Source organism: Amborella trichopoda, chromosome 9 (assembly GCF_054954075.1).
Source record: "Amborella trichopoda isolate Santa Cruz 75 chromosome 9, AtrichopodaSantaCruz75HAP2 v2.0, whole genome shotgun sequence".
Lineage (NCBI taxonomy): Eukaryota > Viridiplantae > Streptophyta > Magnoliopsida > Amborellales > Amborellaceae > Amborella > Amborella trichopoda.
Genome location: NC_142344.1, coordinates 48,538,365 through 48,557,587, shown reverse-complemented (window position 1 = coordinate 48,557,587; position 19,223 = coordinate 48,538,365). Strand labels below are relative to the sequence as shown.

The 19,223-nt window shown below is 36.8% G+C and overlaps 1 protein-coding gene across 2 annotated transcripts; it reads left to right on the top strand.

Annotated features, from left to right (window-relative positions):
* The first annotated feature begins 2,510 nt into the window (after window positions 1-2,510).
* On the top strand, window positions 2,511-18,956 carry LOC18441768 (uncharacterized). Of its 2 annotated transcripts, XR_002282173.2 has the most exons (5): window positions 2,511-2,775; window positions 2,862-2,993; window positions 3,195-3,265; window positions 3,887-4,171; window positions 18,442-18,956. XR_002282173.2 is itself a non-coding variant. In XM_006851994.4 (4 exons), exons 1-4 carry the CDS (start codon window positions 2,533-2,535, stop codon window positions 18,746-18,748), a joined length of 753 nt encoding a protein of 250 aa, XP_006852056.1. In that variant the 5' UTR covers window positions 2,511-2,532; the 3' UTR covers window positions 18,749-18,956. The 2 variants fall into 2 exon arrangements, 1 of the variants encoding a protein (XP_006852056.1); XM_006851994.4 differs by lacking the exon at window positions 3,887-4,171.
* Window positions 18,957-19,223: the final 267 nt, after the last annotated feature.

The window sequence follows — 19,223 nt, the reverse complement described above, 5'->3', positions numbered from 1 at the left end:
CTAAAAAATTACCAAAAATTATAATATTGGCATCAGATAACCTTCAAATCAATCATCTCGGCCCCATAAAAGCCATTTTACATAAGATGGGGTTATTCCCATAGAAATCAATGGGACTCGAGAATCATCCAAGTATGACCAAAAATTCGGGTCGCTCAGTGTAATAGACTGAGTGTTCTAATGCAAACCATGACAAGTCTCCAGTTTGGGGCCCTCCAGATTTGGACATCCCCTATTCCGATATGACTCGGGTGATTTTTTAGTTTACTAAGTTTTAATACACCTAGCCAACAATAAAGATATTAGCATATTTAGCAATTTAGAGCCAACATTGTTCGAGGTTATCTCCATTTTTACGCTAAAATGTGATGTTTTGATCAATGAAAGAGATCTTTCTCTTTTGTATTTTGAATAAGGTTCTAATTTCTACTCCTCGTTTCATCAAGTTGGGCTGGCGGTTGGTTAACTTCTCTATCTCCACATTTCTTGGTCATAAATTCTAGGGTGTGGTCTGCATAAGATTGCAACATTAAACCATCCAAATAAGCGCACCTCCATATTTTATCATAAAATGCAATTGTGGTATAAATCTTTTTTTAGGATGGCCTGAGCATCAATTTTTATTTCTAATTATAAATTTTTAAACGTCAAAACTAATTCAAATCAAGTAGATCTATAAACACATTAAAATATTGAAAATAGAAGGTCCAAATAATATGTTGTAAGATGTATTTTTATTTTATTTTTTCATATTCATACATCTCGATGTTGAGATGATCAATTAGAAAGTTTTCCAACACCAAAATAATATTTTTTAATGGTTTTTTAAGTTGACCTTAATTCTATATTTTAAGGTTGCAACCTTTATAAACTTCTTCCGAAATTCTATTATCATAATGGGAAAGAGAGCTTTAGTTTGCTGGTTTGAAGAAAGAGGGTGGGCTCTGTGATGGGTAAGAGAGCGATTATGGTTTATTACTAGATTGTTAACACATATATCTATGTAACATTTTGCCAATTATATAGTTTAGGATTAAAATTGGATATAACTTGTGGGTTCGGCCTCTAAGAGTCCTTCTGCGTACATGCTAGTTATAATTAATTAGATCGAAATCTCATCTAATAATCTAACCGCCATTTAAAATTAGTTTTATTCATTTGGACCGTTTAGCTTTGGGAGATTTAAATGTGAAAACGGACAATTTTGAACATGATAAAAAGTTGGAACGGTTTTCCATAAAGCCTTTGCGGAAAGAAGTAAAGCCTTACCCCAAAACTCATAAAAAATTGCAGCTTCAAGTGTTGGAAAACTTTCAAATACATCATCTCAATGTTGACCATTATGATAACAAAAAAATATTAAGATTTCAAGTTCTTAAAATAATATACATTGTAACACATTGTTAGGAGGTCTATTTTCGACTATTCATGAATACACAAGACTTTAAGCTACAAATTTCATAATAGATGGTGAAAATCGTTTTTAGAGCCATTATAGAGATTTTTTGTATCCAAAATGAGATTTCAAGGAGGTTTCAAGGCGACACTTTACCTTTTTTTTTTTCTATTTTTTTTTTACAAGGAAAAGGCATTATAGAAGTCGCATCAAGGGTGGCAATGGGCTTGGCAGCTTGCTTGGCTAGCCCTGCTCTAAAAAACTATGGCTTGGGCTACAGATTGTGGCTGAGGGCCGGGCAACCACATTGGGCAGGAAGAGCTTCAGCCCGGCCTAACACTCTTTTCTTTAATTTATTTATTTATTATTTTATTTGACATGGCCCTAGCCTTGTCCATGGCTTTTTTGGGCCTGGTGACTAAGGATGGTAACGCGTCGAGTATAGGTCTGGTTTGGCTGGACCTTAGATTTAGACCCAAATGTATTCTGGTCTAGGTTTTGGACTCGGATCTGACCCATCGGGTTCAAAAGTTGGACCTATCGGGTCCATTGCTACCCTCACTATAAGCTTTGTTTTTGTCTTTTTTTTTTTTTTGCCATCATATATCCAAATTATTGGCAACAAGTTCACAAACCGCCGTAAGATTTCAAGCTGTCTTATTTGGTGTTTAATAGCTAAAGACATTTATGAATTTATATTGTATATGATCCTTAATACTTCCAAACGAACCGGGCTTGAAATATTTAATCTCTAACAGTTTACGGGTACAAGTGGGGTCCAACCAAACATGGACCCTGAACCGAACAAAGTTTGGGTCGAAGTCGATCCGTCGGATTCAAATGTTAGACCCATACCCGGAGTTGTCCGGGTATACCCGAGTGTCCCAGGTCGGGTCCATCGCCACACCTACTGGTGACAATCGGGTCGCGCCAGGCCTATGGGACTAGGACTGGGGGCCGCTCGGCTATGCCAACCCTAGCTGCATCCTGAACGCAAAAAAGAAATTTCAAAAATGAGTTCCCCCTCGTAAATTTCTCGCTATTTATTTTTAGTTTTTCAGTAACATAGCAGAGGTGCGCAGTTAGAAAAGGAACTTTTGATCTTGACCAGAGTAGTTCTGTGTTTGTTAACGGACATGGCTCAGGAGAAGGCCAAGACCCTCCTCAAGAAAACTGTGAAGAAGGAGGAGTTCGAAGCTGAAGATTCTCTCACTCTTGCCAATGGCAAGAAGGAAATAAAGTCCGCTCAGGAGAAGGCCAAGACCCTTAAGAAAACTGTGAAGAAGGAGGAGGTTGAATCTGAAGATTCTCTACCTCTTGCCAATGGCAAGAAGGAAATCAAGTCCACTACCATTAAAAAAACCAAGAAGACTGAAAAGGTTCTCTCTCTTTCCTCCGTTTGCGTCTTGGGGGTTCTCTATTTTCTTTTTCTTATTGTGTATTCTCTATATATGATGGGGAGAAGGTCATAGAAAAGAAGAAGAAGAAGAAGCAGAAGAAACAACAGACACCATTGAGCAATGGGTACGCTACTGATGACAAGAAACAGAAGAAGGCCTATGATTTTCCTGGTCAGAGGCATGACCCACCTGAGGAGGTCAGTTTTTCCCCTCTCTCTCTCTCCCCCCCTCAAGGTCAGTTTTTTTCTTTTTCTTTTTCCCCTTGTTCTTGAGTTTCTCCCTCTCATTTTCTATTAAGGTCATTTTTTTTTTTGTTATTTCTCTCCCCTCTCTTCATGGGTGCCTCTCTTTGTGGTGGAATTAGATAAATGGGTACTTTTAATTTTACTGTGTTGCAGAGAGACCCATTGAGGATTTTTTACGAGACACTCTATGAGCAGGTTCCCGACAGCGAAATGGCCGCATTTTGGTATGACCACCTTTCCCTTTTCCTTCATTAGAAATTGCATTTTGTGCTTTCCCTTTTCTTAGTGACTTGGTTTTTTGAAATTTCAGTGACTTAGTTTATTTGGAATTTTTTTAATTTATTGGAGTATGGTAATATAATGCACAACATAATAAAAATAAACTTTGTTAAGATGTTGATACTTGATAGCAATGTTAAATGCACAGTATAATGAAAATGCAGATTATGGTATTGGGGTTTCCGCAAAGGGAGTCCTCTGGTTTCTGTAAGGCTTTATTGAGGCATATCATTTTGTGCTTTGAATTTGGACTCCTGTTTTTCTTCTATGATGACAAAAAAGTCACGTTTCTTTTCCCCCATTTTCACTTTGAACTGGTCATGACATATAGCTATATGTTTAGTTTTCATGGAGGATTAAGTCCAGTAAAATAGAAATTTTATATCTTATATTGGTCAACCTTGAAAGTTTTTCTCCAGATTCTTGTCATGTTTTGAATTCCTAACAAGGATGTTCTTTGTGGAAAAGTGTCACTAAGTTACTTGGTAACAAATTAATGATATTTTCTGCTTGAGGTTGCAAATATATTATAATGTTTTCTCAATTATGTTATAATATTCTTATAGCACGAAAGTGAGGATGGATGCTTCTTGTGGGGCTTCTGGAATCGGCACTTCAAGGATCTCAAGCATGCCACATTGTAGGCTTCGTGGATTATGCTTGTTGCGCTATCATTTTTACATTTTTCTTTAAACTCCTTTATTGTATCGTTCTGATCATCAGAATTGACATCGTTTAAGAATGAGGAACTTGCTATCATGCTTGATTCTTAAAATGTCTGATCAGAAGGACGAAATGACTAACTGAGTTGTTGGGGAGAGTAGACATCTTGGTGACAAATTTGAGACCAGGTTTGTATATCCGATTAATGTAGACTTTTACTGACGTGTTAGCAACTCTTTTCTGGGTCCCGATCGTACCAAAGGTTTTATTTTTTATAGAATCTAGGACCTACCAAAGATTTTTTTTTTTATCAAAAAAAAATCTAGGACATCCCAAATAATTGGGGATAAGGCTTGGATGATGATGATGATAGAATCTAGGACATGTGAAGGGTTGTATATTCTCAACATAGCAATATTTACAAATGGTATGCTGCCAGCAGTGTCTGAAATGCTTACAATATTTGTAAATATAAAGAGAAATTGGCGTTGCGTTTTTTGTTTCTATGATTTAGAAAGTTCCTATATTTCAAGGAAGCAATTGTCCATCTTTTCATGATATGTTTGTTTAGTTAGAACTCTTTGCCACACACTTCCACACACTTTGAAGAAACATTCTCACACGAATGCCTTTGTTGTGGCTTCAAGAGCTGCTAGGATACCTAAAAAAGTTCAGGTGTTACGACATTGTTTCATGTTGTCTTTCTATATGCAAAAATGTCATTCTTCTAGAATGTTCCTTTCTGCAAAACTCAAAGTAGTTTATCTTTGAATTTATTTTTGGAAGTGGCGCTGCGTTTTCAAGTTCCAGCTACTACTGTCCAAAATGAATACTTACCCAAAGTCCCAAACAAGATATTCGATACTACTGTTTCTGAAACATGTTGGCCTACCTTCATGCAACATCCTTCTATATTTTTCATGTTTAGTCTTTGAGACAATTGTAAAACATAAATGATGCATGTCTTAGGTGTAGCTTAAAAAAGAAAACCTTAGGGATAATTCTAAGCATAGTGAGGAAGTCCTTACAACTTTGATCTCTCATACAATTTGAAACATATATCTCCATGGAGGCTTGCACCTTCAGCTGGGTCAATGCATTTAAAGTTGAATATTTTCTCCTTACTTTGTTAAAGTTGAATATTTTCTCCTTACTTTCTCCTTACTTTGTTAATAGTGAGTCCTAAAAGGTGAATATTTTCTCCTTACTTTGTTAATAGTTTTTCTCCCATTTGATTTAAAAGATCGATATTCCTTGATAGGGTTGATAGAGCGATGAACTTCCACGAATATTGGTCATTGGAGATGGACAGCAAACTTGCTAACTGTTATGTTAACTCAAACACATGGAAAGTCTAGCTCAGTGTGTGACAAAAGAAAACCCCCCAAGTTCTTGTATATACAATATTAAATTTTGCAGCCGCTTTCTTTACAATGTGTTGGGACCTTCACATTCAAATCAAGTGAAAGTTCTACAATAGAACTATATTGTTACCATGAAACTCACTCTAGATGCATGTTCTTGGAGAGTAAGGCAACTAACTTAGATGTTCAAGTTCTTTAGTTTAAAATTATGTCTCAGATACTGTTTGAAAGTACGCACACCACCAGAATTATCTTCATTGGTCATAATGTTATAACATACGAGAATGGCATTGCATGGATGACCCACCAAACATAAATTGATCACTTGAGCTCTGTTTTAATCTTGTAGTGACAGTAATCGTCAAATTCTCAATCTGGCCTTGGGACCCTATTTGAGTTGATTTAATGCCATTATGAGGGAAAATATGCAAGTTTGGGTTTGGCATATGTTATCTTCAAGGTGCCAACGCAGATGTCATGTCTTTGCACTCTATAGATGTAACAATAGGATATCATTCACAAGTTATTGATGTCAAGTATCTTTGTTCATCGAATCTATAATGCTCTATAGTTATGTCATTTCTATATGCTTGATGCCTCCACCATTGGAGGACCTAAGAAACACCGGGTTGACATTCTGAGGCCTCTCAAGAGTGCTCTGCTTTAGCTTCTTCACTGCTTGTGTTTATGCCGCTGAATATTGTGCTCTTGTTCTCTTTCCGAATACCATAAGATATTGCTAATGGGAAAACCCTCCAAAGTACAGGATTCCTTTGAAGAAAGGAGCAGACAAGGACCCATGATTACTGCCTCTGACACTTGTATCATTCATCATGCACCAAGGATATCTAGAAATAAACTCCACATTTGCCTTGTGGAAAAGTAGTGCAAAATATCAAAGGATTATTAGATGCCACCTCTCTACACATGTTTGAGGATTAGAATCATTGCATTTGGATATAATCTTCTTTCCGGATGTTGTTTATACTGGCTGAAAAACCAAAAGGAAGCACTCTTGGTAGTACCATTATGCGACCCATACAGAGAAAGACCCTTATAACCTAACTATACCATACCTATACATAGTGTTTCTATTGACGCCAACTTTCGAAGGTTTATATCATGTCTTCTCAATAATGATCGCAACTCTAAACTTAAATGCCCCTCATATTCCTCCCAGAGCACACGACACCAATCTATACCTTCATCCAAAATTGTCCTGGCAAATATTCCCCAAGCTATATGCTAGTTTGTCAAGGTGTGAAAACCTTGCTTGCAAAGTATTGGATGATTTTTCCTGACTACCATCCTTAAGCCAAACCTTATCCTTTCTAGGACCATGGTCCTACCTTATTAATGCCTGTTAGAGGCCTGGTTCTGACACCACACTAGACTTATCCAAATCCTTAATGTCCAATTCTTTTTTAGTACCTTATAATGATTCTGGACTGAGAACCCCTAGACTTTTCCCTGGATCTCCAGTATCATTTACCTAAAAAAGCAACTTCGCCCTCCCATGCCTTGGGTTTGCAGATCTCCTCCCATTCCACCTATCAAAAAGTCATACTCCTCTTGCTTACTTTACAAAGTGGATTGCTTTAAGTTATTAAGCCAAACCTACAATAATTTAGAGGTGTATGGTAAACTGGAAATGTGTGACATTAATGAGGGTGTCCTGCTTGCTTCCTTAATTGGATCCCAAACATCGCTTAGAAACATTTTTACACAAAGGGGAAGCAGAGATGGTTGTCATGGAAAGGCTTCAACTTACAACCCATCATTTGTATCTATTTTTCTCAAACTTGGTCGCCAAGATTTTGATTTCCATGGCTGGTCATTGATTAAAATTCACCTGCCGAAGGAACACTACCTCATAGCATGTAGCTCTACCTGACCAAGGGAAGCATCATAGATGACCAAAATTTCTTCCACAATGGTGCGTCAGTTCTATGCATTCTAGTCCCCTCTTGAGGAACAACTGCATACGTCGTGTTAAAAATGAAATGAATAGAAGCTTTAGAAACAAAGGCACTAGAAGTGAAAGAGGCGATCGTCTTGCCTTGAACCTCTAGAATTGTTGAAGAATCCTTCAAGGGACCCATTCCCCGTAACTAGGAAAAAAATAATGCAGACCTCCTAAAGCCCCCCATCCAGCTTATCATGTGGTCTTAGAACTACCAACTGTTATGTTTGCAATCCTTTTCCTTATAAACCTTGCTTAGATCTACCTCCTTAATCAATATCTAGCTGAAATTTTGGACTGCCAAATTTCCCCAAATACCGCATGTTTTCCCTCCATGATATCCCTTTCATCTCATTTTGTAATTAGATTGTTGTCTCATGCTATGGAGAACTCCACACCCCCGCCTTCTCTGAAGGAATTTCAAACTGCACGGGCCATCCTTTTTAGTTTCTATTATTGTTGGCACATGTGGCCATGAAGCACAATTATTGGATTAAAACCACATCTAGTCTATTCTTCCTGGCAAAGTCTTCGAGCAACAATTTCCTCTTTGTATTCTCACAATCAAAACCATCTCTATTTTGTTCTAAATGTGCCTATGATGTTTCTCTTGGACATGGAGTCCTAGGTGTCTAAGATGTTCCTCATCAAGTGCATTTCAGGAAATAAGCTAGATGTCCTAACTGCCTTCTTAGCCTTATACTAATGTACTGAAAAGCGCCACCTGGTGCCTAGGTAGTTAGGTGGCCTTCCCGTTAGGCCTCTTAAAGTTTAGGAGGTCAGAGATGTTTTAGGATATTGGAATTGAAAGAAGCTTTGAAGAGGATGAAGATAGAAAAGGCTTTGGGATGAACTTTGAAAGTGCATGGGGGAGATCGGCATTGACTGGCTGATTGAGTTGTTGAACAAGGTGTTGAGAACGAATAAAATGCCAAATGAATGGAGGAAAAGTATTGTAGTACCCATTTACAAGAACAAAAGAGACAAAATTGTACGAACTATCGAGGGATCAAACTTATGAGCCACACTATGAAGTTGTGGGAGAGAGTGATTGAGCAATGACTAAGGCTTAAAATGAGTGTATCAAAAAACCAATTCTTACTTAGGCAACTGACTGAGAAGTTTAGAGCAAAGGGAGAAGACCTCCACATCGTCTTATTGATATAGAGAAAGCTTATGATAGAGTACCTCGAGATTTAATTTGGTGGGTGTTAGAAAAGAAAGGAGTATCCAGATGTTATAACAACTTCGTGAGAGATATGTACGAAGAAGTGCGAACTAGTGTGCAAACAACTAGTAGAGAGACGAGTGAGTTTTCAGTGACAATAAGTCTACATCAGGGGTCAGCGTTGAGCCCATACCTCTCTATCTTAGTTATGGACGACTTAACTAGGGACTAACAAGATGAGGTACTGTGGTGTATGTTGTTCTTGAACAACATGGTTTTGATCAATGAGACCCAAAGCAGTGTCAACACAAAGTTAAACGTTTGGAGGGATGCTTTAAAATCTAAAGGTTTTAAAATTAGCTAGACAAAGACAAAGTATTGAATACAAGTTTAGTAATAATAGGAGAAAAGACGAGGAAGTAGTTAAGATTGACAGTCAAGAAATACCAAAGAGAGCGCACTTGCGATATCTTGGGTTTGATAATCCATAAAAATGGAGAGATTGAGGAAGATGTCGTACATAAGATTAGAGCTAGGTGGGAAGCGGAGGTGTGCAATCAGAGTTTTATGTGATTGCCGCATACCAATAAAGCTGATGGAGAAGTTCTATAGGACAACTATGAGACTAGTGTAGCTGAGATGAGGATGTTGAGATAGATGAGTGGCTAGACAAGAAGGAATAGAACTCGAAATGAATATATTCGGGATAACTTAAGTATAGGTCTAATAGGCAATAAGCTGAGAGAAATTAGACTTAGGTGGACTGGGCATGTGCAGCGCAAACCTAGTACAACACATGTTAGGAGGCGCGAGTTGGTTCAAGTAGAAGACTCAGAAAGGGCAAGAGGTAGCCCCAAAAGGATATGGTTGGAAGTAGTGAAAAAAGATATGGGGACTTATGGCCTCACTAAGGACATAACCCTTGATATAGCAGAATGGAGGATCAGGTTTTATGTAGCCGACCCAAAATAGTTGGGAGAAGGTTATGATTATAATGATGATGATTTTGCGATAAGCCTGACCTCTTAGATTTCCTGGCTTTAAAAAATAAAAAATAAGTTTTTTTAACCTCAGTGATTCAAGATTGAGGCGGAGGCTTGTCTTCGTAGATCATTCCCTTCCCCTATCCCCTAGACTTGCCTACATTTTGTAGTTCAGGATTATTAATTTTTGGTTTCCATGAAATTTTGTTGGCATAAAACATATGACGTAATACATGATATATAATTAGAAAATGTTAATTATACATAATGCTTTATACCAAAATTCTTCACGAAAAAATAATCTCGTTAGGAATTTTGTATCTTATCTGATTTATAAATATATTGTCACCATTTTCAAAAGGTAAGAAAATGTTATTTATATTATATGCACATTATACATAATAATATATATTACACAATGTGAAAAGATTTCATGCTCCCATGGGAGCATATTGTCCATTTGTTTCCTCAGGAAAATCTCATTGGAGTATTTTTAGGACCCCCAAATTTTGCGGATTTATTGTCTTCAACTTAACGAGCAATTTTCCTCAAAAGGGGAAAAAAAAAGATAAAAGAAAAAAATCCAAATCTATTCTGTATGAGCCTGAAAATCGATGCTTTTTTTTTCTTGAAATAATCATATGGTGATTCTGTGTGGATCCCAAATTTTTAGATTTGAAAAATCCTCGTAGGTATCTTTTTCGCCTGTGGGAGTAAGTGGAGGGTATGCTTCCACAGGAGCTTAGTACAAGCACTCGTACACAAATACAGTTATACATGCCTATTATGTGGTTATCTTGTAATATACAATATACAATTAAATATATTGTCAGAGCCTTTCTTTATTTTAAAATTTTTGAGAAAAGTTCATTTTTTTTATTTTTTTTGTAGAAACAGTTAATGACCTTCAATTTGATATTTAAGGCAGGTCATATGAGCCGTAGAGGGATGCCAAGTTGGCTTTCAACACAGGCTCAAATATAAGGAATTAAGGGTATGTGCACCTTTGATTTGGGGTGCCACTGATACAAAATTATCCTCTTTTTATTCACCATGCTAAATGAATGCTCCGAGTTGATACCCCTTTATGTGTGAGTGTATTTTATGTCTATGTTTCACAAGACACAACCTACCTTACTCCGTATCTTTACAGATCAACTTTTTATTTAAATGATGATGAGAGGTACTGCATTCTCCTTTCCTTATGCATGTTCCCTATTAATGTCTAGCAGCTGTCTTCCCCAAGGCTTAAGAAGTGGCATTATGACACGAACAGTGGCTCACTGTTATAATCTTTGTAACTTTTTTTTTTTATATAATTATGTAGCCTATATATTAGGCTGGTAACAGGCCGGGGGAGTAGTAAAGCCCAGGCCATTATATCCAGCCTGCTGGCCTAGCCCATGCCTGAAGTTCCAATCTCAGATTTTTATCAAGCTGGGCAGTCCGTGGCTCAGCCTGGCTACATATACCAGAAAAGCCCCGGCCTGGCCTGCTCCAATCTTGCCAACAGGCCATGCTTCTTGGCTTCAGGGCTGGGCGGGCAATTGCCAGTTCTACCTATGTGACTTGCCCATGCTTATCCATGGTTAATGGCACATGTCAATGTGCCAATCACACGACACATGTCCCATGCTTTGAAACTCCAAAACTTTTGTGTGGCCCTATGTCTCTTAAAGAGTTAGCTAATAAAGCACCTTAAGTTTGCTTAAAACCTCCCGCTTATCCAACCTTCTCTGAGTGACCTATACACATAAAGGGTACACATAAAATCTATAGACATAAGCAAATGATAGACATAAGAAAATCACGAAATCCAAAAATAGACTTTCTATTATAAATTGAAGAATTTATATGAAATTAAAGAGAATTTTAGGTCAAAAATTATTCTGCATGAAAATCTTAATAATTTAAAATCAAGAAATAGATTTTAGGAAACTTTGAAGTGAGATACAATAAATGCATGAAATGAAATGAAAGGCATAAAGGGCATTATGAAATCCAAGAAAACACTTTCTGATAGAAACAAAAGTTTTTAAATGAAAATTAAGAGAATAAATAAATCAGTAAAAAATGCCATTAATTTTTTAAAAAAAATTAAAGATATAAAGGGCATTACAAAATCCAAGAAAAGATGCTCTACTATAAAAAAAAAAATAGAAGTCTTTAAATAAAAATTAAGAGAATAACTAAGTCAATGAAAAATGTCATTATTTTCATACAATTTCAAATAACATATAAAAAAAAAATGTCAACTGAGTTCACACTTTTGAAAGTTAGAAAAGACATTTTGTGTAAAAAAAAATATAATGTACCAAAATATTCAAGGAAAATATTTTAGAGGATCTTTGAAGTAGGATACAATAAATGTATAAAATGATACAAAGGGCATTACGAAATCCAATAAATTTTTTTTATTATAAACTACAGATTTTAAACAAGATCATCATCATCATAGCCTTTTCCCAATTAATTGGGGTCGGCTGTACGGTCCACCATTCTGCTCTATTTAAGGCCATACCCTCGGAGTGAGGTCATAAGTCCCCAAATCTTTTCGAACTACTTCCAACCTCATCCTGTTGGGCCTACCCTTTGCCCTTTTCAATCCTTCCACTTGAACTAACTCGCACCTCCTAACAGGTATTGTACTGGGTAGACGCCACACATGGCCTGCCCACCTAAATCTACTCTCTCTTATCTTATCACTTATTGGTGCCACACCCACACTTTCTCGAATGGATTTATTTCAGATTCTATCCCTTCTTGCCTTGCCACTCATCGATCTCAACATCCTGATTTCCTCTAAACTCATTTTATAGGTATATTGTTTTTGGTCCACGCAACATTCCTCTTCATAAAGCAAAGTTGGTCTCACAGCTGTCCTATAGAACTTATCTTTCAGCTTCAGTGGTATGTAGCGATCACATAAAATTTCAATTGCACATCTCTTCGCCCACCCAACTCTAATTCTATGTGCGACATCTTCCTTAATCTCTCTATTTTCCTGGATTATTGACCCAAAGTATCAAAAGTGTAGCCTTTTTTATTATTCCTGGCCATCAATCTTAACTAGTTCCTGATTTACTCCTATTATTACTAAAATTGCATTGCATATACTTTGTCTTAGTCCGGTTAATTTTAAAATTCTAGAGCATCCCTCAAAAGTTCTAACTTTGTGTTGACGTCGTTTTGGGTCTCATCGGTCAAAACTGTCATTTGTGAATAACATGCACTACGAAATCTCATCCTGTAGGTGCCTAATTAAGTCATCTATAACTAAGACAAAGAGGTATGGACTCAATGCTTACCCTTGATATAGACTTATTGTCATTGAAAACTCACTCGTCTCTCCACTAGTTGTTCGCACACTAGTTAGCACTCCATCGTACTTATCTCTCACCAAGTTGATGTAGTGTCCGGAGACTCCTTTCTTTCTCAACACCCTCCAAATCAAATCTCGAGATATAAGCCTTCTCTAAGTCAATAAAGACCATGTGGAGGTCTTTTCCCTTTGCCTTAAACTTCTCAATCAGTTGTCTAAGTAGGAAAATAGTCTCGATTGTTGACCTTCTTGGCATAAAACCAATATTTTTTTTAGATACTCTCGTTTCATGCCTTAGTCATTGCTCAATCACTCTCTCCAAGAGCTTCATAGTATAACTCATAAGCTTGATTTCTCGATAGTTCGCATAATTCCGTATCAGTGTTTTAAAATGCGGGATGCGGCCAAAAGCAGTGGGGGGGCTGATGCGGCGATGCGGCCCGGATGTGGGTGCAACACGACGATGCGGTCAACAAATATAAAACAATTCTAAAAAAATAGGTTAATGCATAGAAAAAAATATGGAGGTGATATATGTGATAGTAGGTATTTTAGTTTAATGATTACCTTCAAAATTATTAGCTGTCGGAGATTATGTATCCAGTTATCCACTATCCCCTGATAGAAACTAGAAACTTGAAACTAGCTTCATAAAACATTCAACAATCAAAGACCGTAAGCACAAATTTGCACCATAAGCACAAAAGCACAACCATCAATAACCATAAGCACAACCATAAGCACAATCATAAGCACAAAATTAATACAATGATCCATTTTGAGAGTCAATTTTGAAATTTGAAGTCAAATTTTGCCCCCCGATTTCTTATCACAAATTCACCCTAACATCCCCAAATTAACAATCAAAAGCATCGAATCAACATCAAAGTATCAAATAACCGCCAAATCAAAGATTTGAATGAAAAATAAACTTTCGCCAAATTTTTTTTTCCCTTGATTTGATGCAAAACAAGCCACAAAAGTGGCTGGAAATCATTGTTCAGGGGGTTTAATACCCCCTCAAACAGTTTCCCCCATTTTTTGATGGTCAAAAAGACCATTTTGCCCCTCCTTGAGGGGCAAAATCGAAAAAAAATTGGCGACAGGGGATGCAGTGCGATGCGGTACGATGAGGCCTGATGCGGTGCATATGCGGCCACATAGGTCAAAAGCGCATATGCAATCAGTTCTGATGCAGAGCCCACCGCATACCGCATGATGCGGCCGCATTTTGAAACACTGTTCTGTATGTCTCATTTGTTCATGTAAATAGTTACCACAATACTTTTCCTCTATTCATCTGGCATTTTCTTTGTTTTCAGCACCTTCTTGAACAACTTCGTCGACCAGTCAATGCCAATCTCCCCCATGCACTTCCAAACATCTATCGGGATACCATCTGATCCTAAAGCCTTTTCTATTTTCATCATTTTCAAAGCTTCTTTCACTTTTGACATCCTAATCCTACGAATGTACTATGACCTCCGCCCTCATTTATACCAACAGTTCCTTCTATCGCTATGTTCCCATTTTGTTCGTCATTTAATAAGTTTTTAAAATAAACTCTCCATCTTTTGTTGACCTCGTCATCCTTTATTAAGACCTTTTAATCTTCATTCTTAATGCATTTAATATGGTTTAGATCCCTACATTTTTTTCCTCTTATTTTTGCTAATTTGAAGACATCTTTTTCACTTATCTTGTTCCCAGTTTATTTTATAAATTATCATATGCCTTAAGTTTCGCTGTACTTACTATTTGTTTAGTGTTTTTTTTAGCATTTTTACATTCTTCTAAGTTTTGATAAATTATCATATGCCTTAAATTATCATCTTTTTCACCTTCACCAAGTTTTTTTATCGGAATTTCTTTTTCCTCTAATTCTCCTAAAACTTCTTTTGCCACTTTCTCGATACAGTCAGCCATCTCATTCCATATTACATTGACATCATGTTCAGAGCGCTATCCTTCTTCAACTAATTTATTTTGAAATGGTCTAGTTTCCCATTTTTTAAGTTCCACCACCTAGTTCTTGGACACCTACTACTACTTTTACCCCTTCTCTTCCATGTCTTTATGCAGTTGTCTATAACCACGAGCTTATGTTGGGTAATCAAACTCTCGCTTGAGATAACTTTGTAGTCTTTACATAAGGGTTGATCTACTTTCTTAACTAGGAAGAAGTCCATTTGGCTTTTATGTGATTCAATTTTATAGGTTGTTAAATGTTCACCCCTCTTTTTAAAGTAAGTATTTGTTATTGCTAGGTCGTAGGCCGTTGCAAAATCTAGAATAGTCTCACCCATCTCATTTCTTTCCCCAAACCTGTATCCCCTATGTACCTGTTCATATCCTCTACTGTCCTTCCCTACAGATTTTAAACAAAAATTAAGAGAAAAAAACAAATATATGAAATAATTCCATCATTATAATACACTTTAGAATAATATATAACAATAAAAATCATCAATTTAGTGAACAATTTCGAGGACTGGATCGAGATCCTTAGCAGTCAAGGATCTAGATCCCTTTAAGTTAGGAACCGAGTTCCCAATAGGTAGGGTTTGGGATCCCTTGATGGGAGGAAGTGAGTATCATTCGGGCTTTAGCTCTGGGATCACCCGATCGAGATTCCGAGAGGGGATCACCACCCCTTGACCAAGATCCCCGCAACCATGGCAGGATTAGTAGTATGCGTGAAACATAAATAAATTAAACATAGTGCCATAACTTTTAAAGAGTTCAGTAGGAGTTCCAGATTGGCCTTGATTAGGAAAGCTGTAGATTCCCAAAGTTTGATGGTCCCACGCATGTGTATAGTGCTTATAGTTACAAACTGACGCGAATTTCAAAGTATTGAATCACAAAAGTAGCTTGCAGATGTTAAATCTTTTCATTGAGCAATTGGAGGACTCTCTCTAAGGCCCTAGAGATTGACAGATAAGGCTCTAAAGCTAGGATTTTCCTGGCTATATAATACCATGATAGAGGAACTGATTTGCATGCCCTATCTTACTTTATTAGAAGAGTGAAGGATTGACACAGTTTACCTCAACTGACACCTATACAAGTGTCCAAGTTCACTATTTAGGTGTGTCTTGTGATAGAGACGCATATTGCAGCCATTTAAATGAAAAGGGATTACAGATAAGAGTCTAGAGCTAAGATTTTCTCGGCTATAATACCACGTCTGAAGAACTGATTCACATAAACCTCATTTCCCTTATTAGACAAGAGTTTACCCATTGTATGCTAAAAAGAGACATAATATGCTCAAATAGAATCATGTATCAGCTCTTTGTGCTTGAAACATTGAAATGCCACCTTGTCCAATCTATGGGCCACCTGCATATTATAAGTTATGTGTGCACTTAAAATAAACTGTCACACTTGAAAATGTTGGAGAAGTCGCTAGGCGGCACCTCGGCAATGAGGGGCCTAGGTGCCCGCTTAGGCAGGCGCCCAGATTCAAGGGAAGCCCTAGAGTGTGGGGTGGGGGGGTGGGAGAGACAGAGAGAAGAGAGAGAGAAGAGCCATGTAGAAATGAAGAGAGAGAGAAAGCATTGTTCTTATTTGTTCTATTAATTTTAAATTGCCACTTGTATTGTCAATATATTAATAGTTTAATAATTTTGTCTTATAGTTACTTGTATTATATATATTATATTAATATGTTTGTCTGATAGGCGATAAGATGCGAGAAAGTAGATTTAGGTGAGTTGGCCATGTGTAGCGCAGATCCAATACAATAGCTGTTAGGAGGTGCGAGTTATTTCAGGTGGAAGGCTCAAAAAGGGCAAGGGGTAGGTGTAAAAGGATATGGTTGGAAGTAGTGAAAAATGATATTGGGGGGGACTTATGGCCTCGCTAAGGGTATGACCCTTGATAGAGCAGAATGATGGACTAGGATTCGCATAGCGGACCCCAAATAGTTGAGAAAAGGCTATGATGGTGAAACCAATAACTTTTGCTCTCTAGTATTGATAGTCAACAATATTTAATGTATTTGTACTATTGTATCGATATTATATTACTTTTTACTGAGACATGATTCACCCATTTATTAATGGCATGTGACATTGACAACATTTATTAATATATTTGTACTATAATATGAATAGTATATTTTTTTTAAGAAACATCATTAACACATGTTGACATTGACGCATTTATCAATAATATATTAATTTATCGGTATTATGGTTCCATGTCTATATATAATGTTATATAGTAGTATTAGATAAAATTTTGGAGGACCCCCCCATAGTCTTTAAAAAAAGAGAAAAGGGGCAAAAAGAGTGAAAATGCCCCTACCCGACCCCTCTCACTGTCATTTGTCTTGGTGCTTGGGCAGGCACCCCAAGGCAGCGAGCACCTTTGTCAAGTCTAATAGACATAGAGTTTACCCTATATATGCTGAAAAAAAATATAATATGCTCAAATAGAATCGTGTATCTCTTTGGGCTTGAAACATTTAAATGTCACCTTGTCCAAACAATGGGCCCCCGGCATAGTATAAGTTATATGTGCACTTGAAATAGACTGTGTGACACTTGAAATAGATTATACAATTAAATATTATAAGCTTTAATATGAAAGATTCTTTTGGACTTGTGTTTATCTTGCTTGATAGAAAATTCTGAAGCCTTGTATGCTATTGAAAGCTGCTCAGCTTTTTTACATTTGCTAGCATAATTTGAACGACCATTTATAAAAACTTTGCGTCTCACTCTATATGGAAGAAGCGAAACTCAGTTCTTGCTAACCATATGATAACTGCAAGTTACTCATAATGAGTTGGTTCTTTTTCTGCTTTGAGTGGTGTTTACCCTATGATGTTTTAAACAAATCTGAACTGCTTTTACATGAATTCTTTTGATACTTATGGAAAGCTTTTAAAGCGAAACTCAGTTCTTTTTTTTTTTTTTTGGGGTAAGTACCTTTTAAGGAGTTAATGATTTATAGATTGGTGCAGTTGGCATACGGATGCATTCGTAGCTGTAGAGTTAAGGTGCACCTTCAAATTTTATCATGGTATATATTTTGATGTAAAATGTTCTTAGGATTATCTCAAAATCTATTTTTATATCTAATTATAAAATTTTAAATTTAAAAAATGGTTAAAATTAAGTAGATCTATAAACATATGAAAATCTTGAAAATGGACGGTGTAGATAATATATTGTAAAATGCACTATTTCTGAGACTTGAAATCTGTTTATTTTTTATGGTCATACATCTCGATGTCGAGATGATCAATCAAAGGGTTTTTCAATATTAAAACTACATTTTCTGATGGATTTTAGAGGTGCATCCATAGTTCCACATTCTAAGGTTGCATCCTTGTATCAACTTTTTCCTTTATAGATTAATTTGTTGTTACAGGAAACATTGCAACATATCGGATGATGTGATGGTCATAGTCTGTTTGGGTCTTAACCATCCAATGAACTGATGTGTGATGATGGAGAGAGATCAGGACCCACCAGAATATATGACCCATTCTAGTGGTGGGATATACCCTCACTTCCCTGATTGTCCATCATTTCATAGGACAGTGAAGACTCATGTTTAATATGGTTTACATAGTTCATTGGATTATAGTGTAATTTCCCTGAGAACAAATTCCAAAATGATCACTACTTGATTTCTTCTCAGGTTGATGGAGAGGGGATTATTGCCAGAAGAGGTAGCAGAGAAGGTATATGCAAAAAAGCTGAGAGGGAACCAACAAAAATTAAGTTCACCCTTCAAAGCCGTCTCTGTAAAGAAAACATCTCAGCTGACACAAAAGAGCTCGCCCATCAAAGCTGTCTCTGTAAAGAAAACATCTCAGGTCACACAAAAGAGCAGCTCAGTTAAAAAGGACGCTACAAAGACATCAAAGAAACGAAAGATTGAAGAGTCGGACAGTGACGATGATCTGATCTTGCCCAAGAAGATTAGGAAGTTCAATGTCAGTTGACTTGCAACACAAAATCTGTAACTTCGTTGTTTTTTATGGTTTCCCCTTTGAAATTCTGCAAATGGGGGTTTTTTCCAACAATGATTTTCTTCAACTTCTCTTTTTTCCTGAATCTTTTAGGAAAATTTATTCCACTGAAATACAATATATTTGGGACTTCATCCATCAATTTGAAAGTTATGTGAATGTGCACAGTTTGCCTTGATAATCCTCTGGTTCCGTTATATGGAGGGCATATTTGCTTTTGTAAAATCTGAACCATCCAGTGGAAGATAATCTTCTCCATAATGGATAGTGTGGGTGATTGGGATTCTATCTGTTTCAAGGGATATGGACTTTTCGGGTCATAGTTTGAAATGGCCTGTTCAATTTATTAAGGCAGGTGGGGAAGGGGCTATTTAGTCTTTGTGAAGGTCCCCATTTACTCCATCCCTCTTCATTATATAGAAACTCAAAAGCGAGAGAGGGATTTTAT

Excerpts from the sequence above, each read along its gene's own strand:
- LOC18441768 (XM_006851994.4), top strand. The coding sequence starts at position 2,533 with ATGGCTCAGGAGAAGGCCAAGACCCTCCTCAAGAAAACTGTGAAGAAG. Across the intron at positions 2,994-3,194 it reads GGCATGACCCACCTGAGGAG|AGAGACCCATTGAGGATTTT; the intron begins GTCAGTTTTTCC and ends ACTGTGTTGCAG. Across the intron at positions 3,266-18,441 it reads AGCGAAATGGCCGCATTTTG|GTTGATGGAGAGGGGATTAT; the intron begins GTATGACCACCT and ends ATTTCTTCTCAG.